At 35.8% G+C, this 17,917-nt stretch overlaps 1 protein-coding gene across 2 annotated transcripts in view; it reads left to right on the forward strand.

The window, feature by feature from the left end:
• Positions 1–4,605: 4,605 nt before the first annotated feature.
• Positions 4,606–17,917, forward strand: part of CABCOCO1 (ciliary associated calcium binding coiled-coil 1) — a 96,505-nt gene continuing 83,193 nt past the window's right edge. Inside the window, exons 1-2 of one of the 2 annotated variants that reach the window (XM_045568422.1) lie at positions 4,606–4,708; positions 12,912–13,003. In XM_045568422.1, coding sequence (XP_045424378.1) covers positions 4,649–4,708; positions 12,912–13,003 — 152 coding nt within the window. In that variant the 5' untranslated portion in view covers positions 4,606–4,648. The remainder of the gene's footprint in view (positions 4,709–12,911; positions 13,004–17,917) is intronic. The other variant, XM_045568423.1, reaches the window with a different exon arrangement.

A 17,917-nucleotide genomic window follows, 5' to 3' on the forward strand; every position in this document is an offset into this window, starting at 1 on the left:
CATTTTTGCAGATATCAGTCAAAGTCCTAGCAGGAAATAGATGGCGCAAATGTGGTATCTGCGGAAAACTTAGTAAAGGAGCTATTTACAAATACGTGGGCAACCATAAGGGAAATCAACAAGGGGTGTGATGCACCCCAGGGCTAGCAGCAAAAGGGAGCCAGTCCCACTCTGAGGCCTGAAGTCACAGCGGGAGAGATGGTTACTGAAGCCCAGAGAGAGCTATAGCTGTGCAGGGGCTAAGGGACAGGTTATGGCCTTCAAGGCCTTTGGTTTTTGTATCCAGCTACTCCTATCCTGTAATCCTGCAGGGAGGGACCTGGGAGAATAAATACCCTGACCTCACTCTTCCACCCTCTAACTTCCTGCTGATGTTCCCATTGATGTGTCAGAGGCAAGGAATGTGGCAAACCCAGCTATTGGAGCCCATAAAGGTTAGCCTTCCAGTGCATAAGACCAACTGGAGAAGGGTAGAGAGTAGAGATGAGAGGCAAATGGAGAATGTCCATGCACCAAAAAAGATAGGAACCATTGGCAGCCCTTGAGAGGGCAGCTTTAGCAGAGCAAAGGAGGTAAGAGACTAATTGCAGGGCATGGAGTTGGTGAGTGGAGATGATAAGTGAGACTACTTTTTCAATAAGCTGATCAGGAAGGAAAGGAACCAGTTACAAAACAATCTTAAAGAGGTCTCTGGAGCAGCAAACGATAGTATTTTCTGGTTTGGAAAAAAGACTTAGACTTTTTACCTGAAGAGTAGACAGTGGCCTCCACTGCCATGGGAGTGACTGGAGAAAGGGTGACTAACAGATGGACTCAAGATGGGAGAGGATAGAATTTTGAAGACAAATAGTAGTACATAAATCATGTCAAAATAGTACCATTTATTGGAAATTGTAAACTGAAATAAAATCTTAACCCTCCCCACTAGCTGACTGAATGGACCCCTCTTGGCCAAGGGAACCCAGAAATACCCTAAAGCTGAGTTGCTGGCCATGAGAAGGGAGGTCAGATGTGCCTGGTCATGTCCCCCTCCCTTCTTGGAGATATCCTTTGTAAATCATTAACAGGCCTAAGGTTATACAAGACAAAGTTTAAACCACACCTGCAAGTCATTCATTTACTTAATAGATCACTTGCATCTGAATGTATGTCCAGTATATGTTCAATATCTTGTCTCTGATTAACAGACTTCCTTATCTTAAAACACTCCAAGCCTTGAGACAAACCTTCATTCCTTTAATCAATTACAAATCAAAGAATCTTTAAGCCCACCTATAACCTGTAATGCCCCACTTCAAGATGTCCTTCCTTTTTGGGCCAAACCAAAGTATGCTTCCATATATTGATTTATGACTTTATGTGTAATTCCTGTCTCCCTGAAATGTAGAAAACCAAACTGTAACCCAACCATGGTAAGACACCTGTGCAAGGCTTCTTGGGCGTGGCTCTCTGGGCCATGGACACACATTTCCGGCTCAGAATAAACCTCTTTAAATTATTTTACAGAGTTTGGGTTCTTTTCCATTGACAAAATCATTACCCCGCCCCACTCTATAATAATTAGTCACTCTTAGAATGTATACAAGTACTGTAGGTTTACTATATCATCTCCTAAGTGTGTTTTATTAAGGTAAGACTTTGCAATGTTCTCACACATGACTTCAGCAGATTTCTGATTTGACATAAGATGAACAGATTTGAGTATTTGGTAAAGGTTACGAAAACTTTAAATACCTTTCAAAATTGATTAACTATTGGAGTACTTTCTTTGCTAGAAATTAAATAGGTAACAAAGTGTGAAGGCAATTACTTACAAATTAAATTGCTTCTTACATTTTTTCATTCTACATCTAGCAGTTTCAATGTATTTCAGGGCTAAGAGACAATGTGCTGTCTAAATTCCATTTGTAAAATTATGAGGTCTCTCACTACCACTTAAAGGGCATATTGGAATTTTTCCAGACTGCCTGATAGTCTTAAGATTATCACAGGTGTCACTTAATAGATTGAAGACCTCAGCAATCACAGTGTTTGAACTCCTAACATGTCATTAATCTTATTAGTGACATTATTTCATTTATTGTTGAAGAACCTCATTCATACTTAAAATGAACCAGTGACATAGGAACCATGAAGAGAGGAGTAATATTTGGAGTAGAAATATTTACTCACCCTAAGAAGACAGCAAAACTCTCACTGTTGGTATTCATTGCCAAAAATTGCCACACCAGACCATTAATATCTATCATAAAATTATCTAGCCCTTTCCTACCTGTTTCTCTGGTATTTAAAAGTATGCTTTATTTTAAGCATCCAATACTTGAATTATGAAAATGCTCCTCTTCAAGAAAATTTGATTCCATTCATAAAATGTTGTGCTCCCCACAGGTTTATGGGTCTGCAGATTGAAGAACTTTCATTCAAACGCAACCAATTCCATTGATCAAATAATATCAAGCTACCCCACATTTCACTGTGATATGGTAAAAAGTCAGAGGCCTTTAAAAAAAATAACTGTGAACTACAAGACCCATGTGTTTCCTTTTCTCTTCCAGCCCTAAAACAATAAACTAAGATAACAAATGGAATTTTGCAGGCTTTGGTTAGTAGCTTTTATCTTCAAAAGAGGCTGAGAAGGAAGACAGGAAGACTTAACTTGACCTTTCCATGTAAGAAAATGTGTCACCTACTGAGATTTGTCTTCCTTGTTGGCACCTGCCTACAATAGAAATGGGAGGCTAAAATCAGCTTCAACTTGTGCAAATTAAAAGTAACCTTCAGGCTAATGGGTTTTCAACACTACTCCTTACTAAGCAAAAAATTTGTGTTCCATAAAATTAAATTACCTCCTCAAAACAGACTTCTCTAATAAATTATAACATTAAATATATTAAAATAAAATTGGAATTCCTGCAAAACAATTTCCCACTCCCTGAGGTAGCCTTCCTGTTACTGTTAGAATTGATTCCATCTTTGATGAACTTCTCCATCTAGTTCCAGGGTCCGAAACCAAAAAGGGGCATAGAAAACCTAAAAACTGTCCAAGAAAATGGCAGAAAAAGGCCAGAAAAGTATATCAGATCTTTGTGGAAACTTAGAACCACCATTTAGAGAAACAAATGCTTTAGCAGTTTACTGAACACAAAATTTAAAGAATGTGGAAGGGTTCTTACCTCACAAAAGGTGACTAGCTATTTTCCATTTCTTTGGAGTAGTGATCAGAAGGAAGCAATGAAAACATTAAGCATTGCAATGAGTTTCTAAGGTGATGGCTCTTGTATTAACTCTGGCAATACTAAAAATTGACTATGTTTTCACTAATTAAAGAAGTTCTAATATGGTCCTTTTTAAATGGAGTTTAGAGTCGTAAATGTATTATTGCATTACATACTTTGTGCTAAGAGCTAAACTAGTTCTTTTGGGGTGAAAATATCAGGAATGGGATATATACAACCCACTTGAAATCATGAGCCATACATATACAAAACTAGAGACAACTCATACATGTGCTTGACGGTACAATTATATGCATAATTTAAACTGTAATGCAATTATCATGAGGATATATATAGACCCAAGGTGTTACATTTGGTCTGAGACAATGGGTTAATTAATATAAAGAAGAAGTACATTGATGAAATATTATCCTGGCAGCTGTGTACTGGAGGGACTAAGTCAGGACAAGCATAATACTAACACTAACACTGATAGACCATACTAGGTGGGCAGGATTGATGTAAACATGCCCATATATATTAACTCGTTAATTCCTCACAGTTATGCTTTGAGGCCTATACTGTTATTATCTCATTTAACAGATGGGGAAACGGAAGCACTTAAAAATGCATGATTTTTGCAGTAAGCGCTTTGCAAAGCAACCTCCATGCAGGTAAATACAAGCAAAGTACATTTCATTTTCAAAGCAGGAGCTAACAATCCAGCAAAGTGAAGAATACTCATGTGCCACGAAATATATCTTAGTGTTTTCAAATATTTTTATTACAGAAAATTTCCAGCATACACAAAAGATTAAGAATAGTATACACTGTCCTTTCATCTACCCAAGCTTGATTCACCTACATCTCCACTCATTTCCCGCCCCCGGCCCCCATTGTTTCGGAGTAAATCTCAGACTTTATATCATTTCATCATCTCTAAATATTTCGGTATCTCTAAAAGATAAGGACATCTATTTCCCTTCCAAGCACGACCACAATACCATCACAACACCGTAAAATTAACTATAATTGCTTAATATGAACTATCAATGGTCAAAGTTCCAGTAATATGTCTCACTTTAATATTTATTGAGAACTCGCATTGCGCTAGCATTAGGCACTTTCACATACACCAGTTCATTTAAATTGCTATTTAAATTGCTCTTCTCGCCCTCGTACTAAAAGGAAGGACTCTGCCTTCACCGGATGATTTAGAGCCTCCGCCGCGGTCTCCCTCCGGGTCCCCAGCCCCTTCCCAGGCTCCGTTTCCGTTGGGATCCGCTCCCTGCCCGGGACGCCGGCCCCACCCTGGTTGCCTAGGCGACCACGGGCCGCGTCTCCCGGTTGGGATCCGCTCCCAGCCCGGGACGCCGGCCCCACCCTGGTTGCCTAGGCGACCACGGGCCGCGTCTCCCGGCAAGATCACAGCGATGTCGCAGGCCACGACTCCCGGGGGGACGACCCCTGCAGGAAGCACGCCCGAGTCGGAGGTACGCCGCCCCCTTCCCATCCCGGTCCGGGTCCCCGCGACCACCGAGCGCCCGGCCCACCGCCCGCGGGGTCGGCAGGCGAGACCGAGGCCGGTCCCCGGGTGGGCGCCCCGCACCGGGCCGGCGGCTGAGCAGCGGGACTGGCGGCGGGCCTGGGAGCGCGGCCTGGGTGGCGCGGGGGCCCCAGGAGCGGCGCGGGGATCCCGGACACGCGCCCTGCCGGCCGCTCCCTAGCCTCGTGCAGCGCCTGTAAATTGTGTAAATTCTTCCCCTAGACGGGTCCATGCCCAGACAACCTCACAACCCCGCGCGTCTACCTTAATCTCTTTTTATTTAAAAATGAAAATAAGTGATCCCAGACTGTAAAACAGGCAGTCCCTTTTTCAAATTGCTACTAATTCTGTAAGGATCACAGTTGCAATTGATCAAAAGGTGTCATGGAATAGTTACTGTTTATTGGTAGTGGATTGATTAATATTAGAAGGCCAGGGTTGGTGTTATTTTGCCTTTTTTCTAAATAAATAAATACATGATGGGAGACAGGACAAAGGACAGCGGCTATAAAATTTGGCGTTTGGTTAGGGCTTTAGTCGCTTAACCTTGTCTGTGGGAGAGTCATTTAACCTTGAACCCCCAGGGCCTTCTGTGTAGCAAAAAGTTGTCCTTACGCCCCACTCAACACCAACTCTCAATAATAAATGGGTTTTAGAAAACTTTACTCATAAACTTAATATCCTCAGATTTCAGTTAAAAACACATCTGCCATGAAAAAATCTTTAAGTCTTCACACAGAGTTTATCATATTGTTCCTAGAAGTCTTTCCCTTCAGTTTTTTTAAGGTTCTGACGGTGAATAATAATGTGTTAATTAACATTGCTTTGCTCAACTTTCTTATTAGTTAGTCTAAACATTCTTTGTGCAGAAGATGAGTATTAGCTGCAGTTTTATAAATGAGGAAACACAGAAAGCCAATAATTTCATCTTGTGCAAACATAAGCAAACGTCCTCCTCCAGATCCTTCCCAATCAATACTAAATGCAGACCGCTAAGGCATGCTGATTCTCATAGGTGCCTTTTGAAATTAGCATACATTAAAAGCACATTTTAATGTGATAAACTGGTTACTAAGCCAGTTACTCCCTTGTGATCTCTAATGTAAGCAATACAATTTCAAAAGTAGCACAGGAAATTTTCCAATTAAATGTGTTATTTAAATATATACAAAACCTTAGAAGACATAATTGTCAGTGTATACATACTTATACTTACCCACGTAGATAATGTTCTTTCTAAGACTCTGATCATTTGGGGTCTTAACGAATCTGCAAAAAAAAAAAAAAATTATTGTTTTAAAGATGTAAAGACATGCCATACTTCAGGAAAAAAAATCACTTTTTACAATGGTTAAGTCAGATGAATGAGCTAGTTGAATACCTAAGATGATTATCTACCCTCTTAGGACTGTCAGCTTGCACATTTGTTAACTTGGAGGAGCAAGTATTCCCCATGGCATACAATTCAGGCTATGCTCAGTCTCTTAGTAAGAGGCTAAAGAAATCAAGTTGTAACTTGGACTCCCTTAGCAGTGCTCATTTACTGATAACAGGTTAATAGCTGCATGGTGGAAATTTCATTTTCCATTCTAATAAAATTAGAATTCCTGTAGTTCACGGGGAAAACAGTTGATCCATAGAGGTGTGTCATTCATTAGAATGACAAGTCCTGCCTTCTACCCATTTGTGCTGACTAGGATTTTCAGACATTAGATGGAAAAGATGGCAAGAGTCTCTAGCAGTTTGTTCCCAAGGCTGCTGCTTTTTAGGTAGATACTGAAAACTTCTCAGATCAGATTCTTTCCAGAGTTGATCACCCAACAGCTAATCCCTCATGGTGTCATTTCTAATAAATTCTGTATCCAAATTGACTTAGCCAGTAGACCATGTAGTCAACTGAGCCAAGCAGTAGTGAAATTTTTTTTTTCTTGCCAAGTCTATCAGAAATAAAGCATAAGCTTCCAACAGTCTGATGTTTCCCATTTGTTGTTTGTGGCCAATACCTAGAATAAAAACAATTATGCCAATAACATAGTAAGTACTCAATATATTATGATAACTAATTAAAATCATGAGTGGTCTGAAATATACCAAGAAAGGTATTATCGTAGACTAAAATCTAAAATCTATTTCATAAGATACTGTAAACAAGGAGGCATCAGATACAGATCCAGGGAAATGATTTTTTCTGTGACATCGCATAAGTCCTGCTTGCCAACTTTTTAAATTCAGCATCTCAGGTTTTTTAGTAATATTGGAGTAAATGCCTCTCTTTGAATGGCAAGACTAAACTTTCAGCAGATATCTGTATGAATGCATAAGAACAGAGAAGAATGACAAAAATCTGAAAATTAATGTTTGCTATGTATAGATCTGTAAGTTAACAGTGTTTATAAATGTCTACATAAAATTCAGCGATCAGTCTTGTATCAACAGTTTATTCATAAATTGACTTTCTTAATATCTTCAAAATACTATTTGGGAAATAGAATCATTTAATGGTATACTTAAAAGGAATATACTTCAGCTCACATCAGAGATTTAAAACAAAATGCAAATGATTATTTCCCAACTGCTTCTTAGGAATAATGCCTCTTAAAGTTTTACCATGTCACCTGATGGATGACATTTACTCAATGAATTTGATGCTTAATCAGGACAAAAGGACACTTACATAATCTTGAGTGGAAAGGGGATGTCAGTTGTCATAGAGATCATCAAGATGTCCAGGAGGAGGACAAATCTCTCTTGATTAGGTGGTCCCTACAGACTTTAGCAAACAGATGCCCCCCATCACTGGCAGATTAGAGAGAAAACTTAAGGCTCACCTTGAGCAGCAAACATGTTCCTGCAATATCAGCATCATTGAAGAAGTATTTATTGAAATTATGAATAATTCAATGTGAATGAACATACTGTGATCGCATAGTGTGTAGATCAATCTATCCAGGTTATGGGGACAAGGCAAAAAAGCCACTTAAAATATTTCAGAGAAGACAGTACTAATCGACTTCAAAATGTTAGTATACAGTAGTAGTATTTATCAGACACTTAGAACCTCTGGTAAACAGCGGCTGTAAATACCGGCTGTAGGCATGGAGATATTGACAAACACTTAGGCTTGTCTTTCTTCTTACTGTTGGTCTTGGGTTTACTGTCTTGTTTAAAAAGTCCTGCTCTTGCTCTCCCATCTGTCCTTCTCCTCAGGTGGCACAAATAATCTTCAATTGTTTTCTAATATTTAAAGTTTTTTTTTTTACTAAAGTTAGTTTTTTAACAAGACTAGAATTAATTTTTGATAGAAATATTTTGTAATGAGGATCTAATTTTATTATCTTGTAGAGGTGAATCACCAATTCTGTAAGCTTCGTTTACTGAATAAACTAACATATCTCTTCACACTGAGAATGAATTGACTTGTTATCACATTATACATATACATGAATGGTCATAGAATGGACAAAATAGAGCAAGATAAAAAAGAATCCCAAAATTTAAATATATGCAAATTTTTTTATTTCTAAAATTTTATATATGTATACATACATACATATTTTTATTTATAAACACACACACACACACACACACTAAAATTTCAGATCCTCTATTCTTTTCCACTGACTAGTTTTTCCATTCTTGTATCAATATCATACCATTTTATATTCAGCTTTTAATATCTAATTTGGAAAATTTAATATCTAATTTGGAAAATTCCCTCTCATTATTTTTCTTTTTTGTGATGCATGTATTCTTCCATAAAAACTTAAAAATTATTTTGTAAAGTTCTAGAGTAATCTCATTGGTATTTGAGATTGTCATTGCATTAGATTTATAATGTGAGAGGAATTTAATATTTTGAAATTGAAGGATTTTAATAAATCTCTTTTATCAAGTCTTGTTTTTAAACTTTTGATAGTTTTATAATGTCTTTATCTAGGTACTATACCTTTCTTATTATATTTATAACCAGTATAATTTAATCGTTTTTGCCATTTTCATTTCTATTTATTTTGTTGTAGAGAGAAAAACAATTGACTTTTATATGTTTTTGTCATATATTAATAGAACTATCTTACCAATTTTTTTATTATACAATGTTAGTACAATGTCAACTTTCTTAATTATGCCACCATGTAATCTTCAAAGATTTTTAAATTTCCTCATTTGTAATATTTAAGCTACAAATTTAGTTTTCTTATTGTATTATATTAGAACTTCTACAGTGTGTTGAATTACAGTAATGTTACTAGCCAGGATCTCTTTTTAGTTCCTGATTTTCATGAGAATGACTTTAGTATTTCACCATTCAATATACTTGCTGTTGATTTTGACAAAAAGTCAAGTTAATCTTCTTTATTACTCCTGGTCAATTTGAATAACTTACATTTTCCTAGGAAATCACCCTTTCCTTGGAATTTTCTAATGTAACACCATTTAATGTGGCAAATATTTATTTTCTTTTTTTAATCATATTTGAAAATATTTGCCTATTCATCACTTTAAAGAACCAGCTCTTGCTTTTATTTATTCTTCTTTCATTTATTTATATATATATTTTTTAATATTGGCTTCATAACTCCATAGCAAAACTATAGTAAGGTGAATGAGGCATTCTCCTTGGGTACAGAATTTAAGGGTGTGCAAAAAAAAACTCAGTAATCAAGATAAATTATATTTTAATGCAATACTTTAATAAAATCAAAATTAGTTCAAAAAAATCCATGATGGATTCAAATTTTAAATAAAGGCCAGATCTGTATTATGGATTTTTCCTTTTGCCTTAGGCTCCAATATGGCTAAACACAGCACTGCTCCTTAGTTCATTTATTTTCAGTCTTGAAAATATCTTTCAAAGGCTAGAATTTAGTAATCTTGGTGAAATCTATTATCTCTCTTTTAATGAACATTTATTAAGAATCTTTTTTATATAAACACTACTAGTGATTAACACAAAGATGTCTCTGAAAGCTTACATTCTAGAAAGAAGACACATATTCAAATGTGGAAAGTTTAGGTGACATTAGAAGGAAAAAAAATCAGAGAAAAGATTATCTGTCAAATAATATCAGCCTTACAATTTTATTGCACTTGGAATAACTGCTAAAATCCACCAGGTGGTGGAGTAAAATGAGTTAACAGTGCCATTTAGCTTACATATTTTCCTAGTTGGAGATGTAATTTTACAGAGAAAGGCACGATTATATATCCACATTTTTCAGCCTATTTATGAATTTTCTATTGTATCTTTAATTTTTACAGATTGGAATATATCTGTTGAAAAATTTAAGATTTTTAGCTATCTAATATCCTTTCTAGTCCAAGGCAGTGTATAAAACAAACAAACAAGAAGTCTAGTTTAAAATAGGTCTATGAATACAATTTAAAACAAAGGAGAAAACCCAGAGGCAAACTCTCCTAAAAGATGATTATCGTAAGGCTGCGAGTTTTAGTAAAAAATGAGGCACTAATATTAGGCATCTTAACCAGAATTATTATTGTCCAAAAGATTAGGATTATTGTATTCTCTTTCATATAGTTCTTGTGTGACCTACTTTTCTTCTATCCAGAGATTTTTCAAATCAAAGAAATTGATCTGGATGTCTGTATAATTCACTTTTCATGTGTATCTTTATTCATTATTAATAATGACAGCAATCTTGTGTGTATTAAAACACATAAAAATGATTTTTAATAGTAAATAAAATTTAGGTTCAATTGTCTTCCCTTAAGTCATAAAATTAATCACTAGTCAAACCATCATGAGATCCTGGGTTCCGAAGTTCTGCTTTTCATGGTGCTTTGTTATCTAACAATGTCATCATATGATGAAGATGAATTCAGACAGTCTGTTAGCAACCTATGTTGACATATCAAGATCTTCAGAATTCTAAAAAGAAGTGAAAGATTGAATGACTGTCTCTGAGGAACTTACAATCTAATGGGATTGATAGTATAGGCATAATTATATTTCACTGCTAATAAATATATATATAATAAAGAAACATTTAAACAAATATGTAGCCATATATCATAGACCAAAATACTATCCTATATATAATCTGAGTGAATTTAATTCATTTGTAAAGTCTCTGAGTGCCTACTAGGTACAAGGTATTAATATTATATTAGGTACTAAAATATTTTTTTCTTAATGAGTATATAATCTAATAATATGACCTAGTTTAGATTAATTTGCTCACTTACAAAAAGAAAGCTAATAATGTAGCATATTTTATTTCCAAACTAGATTTTTAAGTAAAAATATAATATAATAACTTAATATTAAATTACAAACACTAAGACAGTTACCATTATCATGAATAAGTGTTAGCTTTGAGATTTTTCTGCCTTGAAAAAGAGTAAGAATTCAGTATGTGGTCTGTTAAACTACAGCAAAGCATTTCCTTGCTGCTCTTAATTATTGGAGCTCATTCACATGGAAGACTCCATAACTATTTATCAAACGGAAAAACATTTACCCTCTTGCCCCCTCCACCCCCCTGCCAGAATCTCACAATTTTGGATTTTTGTGTAGCTACTGCTGTCTTACCTCTGTTCCTTAGTCTCCTTTTCCGTCTCCCATTCACAGCTCTCCTCTTCATGCTCTGGCTTTGGTGCAGTCTCATCCATTCTCACACTTGCAGTTGACTCCTAAACCAATAGCTTTAAACTTGACCTTTCTGACTCTAGCATTTCTAATTAACCTCCAAACACTTCTTCCTTGCTGTAAGTATTCCACCTTAAACTCAGCCACTGACATCAAACTTATCTTGCCTTTTTAAAACTGGCATCATTTTCCAACACTCCTATTTCTATTAGCATCACAAGGGCACCATGTACAGTTGCGCAGGTTGTACTCTGACAAAAGCACTTGGCTGAGGGGTGAGTAGGACCTTAAATTATATATACTCTATTCACGTGCGATGCAGTTGGGTGCAGGGCTTTATATCAGCCTTTGGAAAGGCTTTTTAGCACTTCCTCCACCCAAAGAGGATGTCTTTGGTTCACACAAAGGTGACATACGTGTTGTTGGAGGCCCTAAGTATTGCCACCGTTTTCTCTAAGTCACCTAATGCAGAAACTTAGAATCTCCATGTTTTTCTTCTTTTAGTCCCCCATAATATGATTGCATTTGCTCCTGTCTTTTCATCCATACTGCCAGGAGGCCAGAGCAGCTCCTGCACTGTTTTAATGACCTTTTCGTTCAACTCTTCCTCTGTGTTCTTGCTCTGCTCCTGTCTTCCCTTCCCTTTGCTACAGATTATCCTTCCTTAGAGCACAGTTATATCTTACTATTTCACTGTTCAGAACCTTCACAGATTCCCTATTGCCTGGGTTATTAAGAACAACCTCCTCAGCCCATCATTCTTCAACCAGCCAAGGGCTAAAATATTTATGGTCCCTTGAGCAGTGTCTTACACCTTGTAAGCCCTCAGTAAATATTTAATATTTATTGAATCATTAAATTTAAGATCGTCCACAATGCGTTCCCAATGTCCACTTCCCACCCAAGGCCAACTAGTCCCTACACATAAGGTAGGCACCACTGAGAACTGCTGGATGTTTATAGAACCAATTCCTAACTATCCTGTCTTCATAACCCTGGTGTTGCTGATGCATTCACCTCGGGCATTATCCATGCCCAACTCCACAAAGTCCATTCCTGGAGCTCCTCTCTATGGACTTACCCTGTCCTGTCCCTGTGCTTGTCCCTTCTCTTAGACTAAATGCCACAGTTATTTGGTTCATTTGTTCTTTTCTTGTTTTAGAGTCATCCTTGGTTTGTTCCTCTTGCTAGATATTAAGCTTCTTGAGGTTAGCAAGTCTTTCTAGTCTTTCTTGTTCGTCTTTGCCTCCTCTAGAGCCCCAAGTTCAGTAGGGAATATAAAGATATTCAGTAAATATTGGTTGAATTCAAGACCATCGCCAAGTTTTACATATACTTAAAAGACATTGACTTTGACTTTTCAGAATAGAGATACCATTACATAAATATGAAAAACAAAAATGATTGTCTCAGACATTGTAGTTTTTAAATTATTTTCCTGACAATAACTAGACTGTAAGAAGAACAAATTTTGATATCATTGGATTTAATATGTGAAACATGTGATTTAAATAACTTATTCTGCTTTTTTTTTTTTGGCTAGGGAAATGCTGAATTGCAGATTCTGTCTCCAGATTTTCTTTCAGTTGCCCAAATCACTGCTTTGTTAACAGAAGATGTAGATGGAGTTCAAGAGTAAGCACTTCAATATTACAATCAAATACGGAATAGTTCTAGTTCTGCATCTCTAAATGATTATATTATTATATATTTAAAGGTTTTGCAAAATATTTATTAAATTGTGCACTAAAATATATCTAGACTCTGAAACACAAATATTCGCAAATAACTGACTTTTTATACTGCTTGAAAGTCTTCTTTATGGGAGAAATACATTGCAAACCAGCTTGTTAATATTAACAGTGAGTAGGGGTTTATTGTTAAAAGTAGCCTCTAGCACATACCATCTTCTACTTTTCTCTTTCATTCATAAAACTGTCAATATGTATGTAGAAGAATCTAAAAGACCCTCTGCCTCTTACTTATCATGGAGTAACTTGTGTTTTCTGTAATAATAGTATACTGCTAGGGGTGCTGACTCACACCTATAATTATAGCACTTTGGGAGACCGAGGTGGGGGGATGACTTGAGGCCAGGCGTTCGAGACCAGCCTGAGCAAGAGCAAGACCCTGTCTTTACAAAAAATGGAAAAATTAGGTGGGTGTGGTGGCATGTGCCTGTAGTCTCAGCTACTCAGGAGGCTGAGCCAGGAGGATCGCTTGAGCCCAGGAGTTCGAGGTTGCAGTGAGCTGCGATGACACCACTGCCCTCTAGCCTGGGAGACAGCACAAGAGCCTATCTCAAAAAATAAACAAATAAATAAAATAATCAATACAATTTATTATTTTGGAAACCCTGAATATTTGCCATCTACCTGTGATTTTTTTCACTTTATTTTTTATTGAGGTAAAATAAATATATTTATATATATACACACAGATATAAAATTTACCATCCTTACCATTTTAAGTGTATATTTCAGTGGTAATAAATACATTTATTTTCTTTTTTATTCTTCAGTGCCCCTGCTCTTCTCTCCTATTCCTGGACTGTAGTTACTTCCAATCTGCTCTTTATCTTCATGAGATCCACTTTTTTAGCTCCCACATATGAGTAGAACATGCAGTATTTGTCTGTGTTTAGCTTGTTTCAGTTAACATAATGGCCTCCAGTTCTATCCATGTTGCTGCAAATGACAAAACTTCATTCTTTTTTATGGCCAAATAATATCCATTGTGCATATGTACCACATTTATGTTATCCATTCATCCATTGATAAACACTTATTGTTGATTCCATGTCTTGGCTATTGTGAATAGTGCCGCAATAAACATGGAAGTGCAGATACCTCTTTGATATATTGGTTTCCTTTCTTTTGGCTGTGTACCCAGTAATGAAATTGCTGGATCATATGGCAGTTCTAATTTTAGTTTTTTGAGGAACCTCCATACTGTTCTCCATAGTGGCTTTACTAATTTACATTCCTACCAACAGTGCACGATGATTCCCCTTTCTTCACATCCTCACCATCGTCTGTTATTACCTGTCGTTTTAGTACAAGACATTTTAACTGAGGTAAAATGGTGTCTCATCATGATTTTGATTTGCATTTCTCTGATGATTAGTGATGTTGAGCATTTTTTCATATACCTGTTGGCCATATATATGTCTTCTTTTGAGAAATGTCTGTTCAGATCTTTTGCTCATTTTTTAATTGGCATATTTGGGGATTTTTTGCTGTTGAGTTGTTTGAGCTCTTTATATATTCTGGTTATTAATCCCTTGTCAGATGGAGAGTTTGCAAATATTTTGTCCCATTCTGTGAGTTGTCTCTTTCCTTTGTTGATTGTTTCCTTTGCTTCTGAGCTTGATATAATCCCAATTGCCTATTTTTGCTTTGGTTGCCCGTGTTTTTGAGGTCTTACAAAAAATTCTTTGCCCAGACCAATGTCCTTGGGCATTTCCCCCAGTGTTTTTCTCCAGTAGTTTCATAGTTTCAGGTCTTAGATTTAAGTCTTTAATCATTTTTTATTTGATTTTTGTGTTTGGTGGAAGATATGAATCTAGTTTTCCCAGCACCATTTATTGAAAAGACACTCCTTTACCCATTGTTTGTTCATGTCACCTTTGTCGAAGATGAGTTGGTCATAATAAATGTATGGATTTATTTCTGCATTCTTTATTCTGTTCCATTGGTCTGTGTGTCTATTTTTATGCTGGTACCATGCTGTTTGGTTACTGTAGCTTTGGAGTAAATCTTGAAGTCAGGTAGAGTGATGCCTCCAGCTATATTATTTTTGCTCAGGATTGCTTTAGCTATTTGTGGTCTTTTGTGATTCCCTATAAATATTGGGAATTTTTTTTCTATTTCTGTGAAGAACATCACTGGTATTTTCATAGAGATTGCATTGAATTTTTAAATTGCTTTGGGTAGTATTATATTTTTTTCATTTTATTTCAGCATATTATGGGGGTACAAATGTTTAGGTTACCTATATTGCCCTTGCCCCACCCGAGTCAGAGCTTCAAGCGTGTTTATCCCCCAGACGGTGCGCATCGCATTCATTAGGTGTGCACATGCCCATCCCCTCCTCTTCCCTCCCATCTGCCTGACACCCTATGTTAATAAAATGTGGTATATGTATACCATGGAGTTCTGTTCAGCCACAAAAAAAAAAAAAAAAAAAAAACAATGGTGATATAGAACCTCCTGTATTATCCTGGATAGGGCTGGAACCCATTCTACTAAGTGAAGCATCCCAAGAATGGAAAAACAAGCACCACATGTACTCACCATCAAATTAGTTTTAACTGATCAACACTTAAGTGCACATATAGTATTATCATTTTAACAATATAAATTCTTCTAAACTTTGAGTATGGAATATCTTTCCTTTTTTGTGTCCTCTTCTACTTCTTTCATCAGAGTTTTATAGTTTTCCTTAAATAAATCTTTCACTTCTTTGGTTAGATTGGTTCCTAGGTATTTTATATTTTTTATAGCTATTGTAAATGGGATTGCTTTCTTGATTTCTTTTTCAGATTGTTTGTTGTTGGTGTATATGAATATTACTGATTTTTGTATGTTGATTTTGTATCCTGCAACTTCACTGAATTTGTGTATCAGTTTCAACAGTTTCTTTATGGAGTCTTTAGGTTTTTCTAGGTATAAGATCATGTCATGTGTGAACAAGGCTAATTTGAATTCTTCCTTTACAATTTGGATAGCTTTATTTTTTTCTCTTGCCTAATTGCTCTGGACTTCCAGTATTATGCTGAATAATAGTGGTAAAAGTGGGCATCGTTGTCTTGTTCCAGTCCTTAGAGGTAAGGCCTTCAGTTTTTCCTTATTCAGTATGATGTTAGCCATGGATTTGCCACAGATGGCATTTATTATTTTAAGGTATGTTCCTTCTACACCCATTTTAATGTGAGTTTTTATCATAAAGGGCTGCTGAATTTTATCAGATGCTTTTCAGCATGTATTGAAATGATTATATAATTTTTGTTCTCGATTATGTTAATGTGATATATCATGATTATTGATTTGTGTATGTTGAACCACACTTACATCCCTGGGATGAATCACGGTGAATGAGCTTTTTAATGTGTTTTTGAATTTGGTTTGCTAGTATTTTGTTTAAGATATTTGCATCTGTGTTATTTAGTAATATTGGCCTGTAATTTCCTTTTTTGTTGTGTCTTTGTCTGGTGTTGGTATCAGAGTAATGCTGGCCTCGGAAAATGAGTTTGAAGTATTCCCTCCTCTTTAATTTTTTTTTGAAGAGTTTGAGTAGGATTGGTATTAGTTCACTATAAATGTTTGCTGGGATTTGGTAATGAATATATCAGGTCCTGGGCTTGTCTTTGATGGGAGACTTTTTATTACAGCTTGGATTTCATTGTATGCCATTGGTTTGTTGAGGTTTTCTATTTCTTCATGGTTCAATTGTGATAGCTTGTATGTGTCCAAGAATTTATCCATTTATTCTAGGTTTTCCAATTTGTTGGAGTATAGTTGTTAATAACAGTCTCTAATTATTCTTTGTATTTCTGAGGTCTTGGTTGTTATGTCTCCTTTTTGTGATTTTATTTATTTGGGTCTTCTCTCTTAGTCTAGCTAAAGGTTTGTCAATTTTGTTTATCTTTTCAAAAAACCAATTTTGCATTTTGTTTATTGTATTTTTTTAATCTTACTTTCACTTATTTCTACTCTGATCTTTATTACTTCTTTTTCCTTCTACTAATTTTGGGTTTAGTTTGTTCTTGCTTTTCTAATTCTTTCAGGTACATAGTTAAGTTGTTTATTTAAAGTCTTTCTACTTTTTTGATATAGGCATTTATTGCTATAAACTTTCCTCTTAGTACTGCTTTTTGTATATCCTATAGATTTTGGTATGTTATATTTCCATTTTTGTTTGCTTCAAACATTTTTTAAATTTCCTTCTTAATTTTTTCTTTGACCCATTGGTCATTCATGAGTGTGTTGTCTAATTTCCATGTGTTTGTATATTTTCTGAGGTTCTTCGTGTTATTTCTTTCTAGTTTTATTCCATTGTGGTCAAAAAAGATACTTGATATGATTTCTGTTCTTTTAGAATTGTTCACACTTGTTTTGTGGCCTAAGATACATCTATTCTGGAGAATGTTCATGTGCTGATAGAAAGAATGTGTATTCTGTAGCAGTTGAGTGAAATGCTCTGTGAATGTCAGTTAGGCCTATTAGATCTAGTATGTAGTTTAACCCTGCTGTTTCTTTGTTGATTTTCTATCTGGATGATCTGTCCATTATTGATAGTGGGGTGTTAGAGTCCCCTACTGTTATTGTATAGCAGTCTGTCTCTCCCTTTAGATCTAGTAATATTTGCTTTCTGAACTTGAGAACTCTGGTATTAGGTGCATAGAAATTTATAATTGTTATATGTGCTTGCTGAGTGGACCCCTTTATCACTATATAGTGACAGTCTGATCTTTTTTACAGTTTTTAATTTGTAGTCTATTTTACTTAATATAAGTATAGCTATACCTGCTCTTTTTTGGTTTCCACT

Source organism: Lemur catta, chromosome 14, assembly GCF_020740605.2.
Source record: "Lemur catta isolate mLemCat1 chromosome 14, mLemCat1.pri, whole genome shotgun sequence".
Taxonomy (NCBI): domain Eukaryota; kingdom Metazoa; phylum Chordata; class Mammalia; order Primates; family Lemuridae; genus Lemur; species Lemur catta.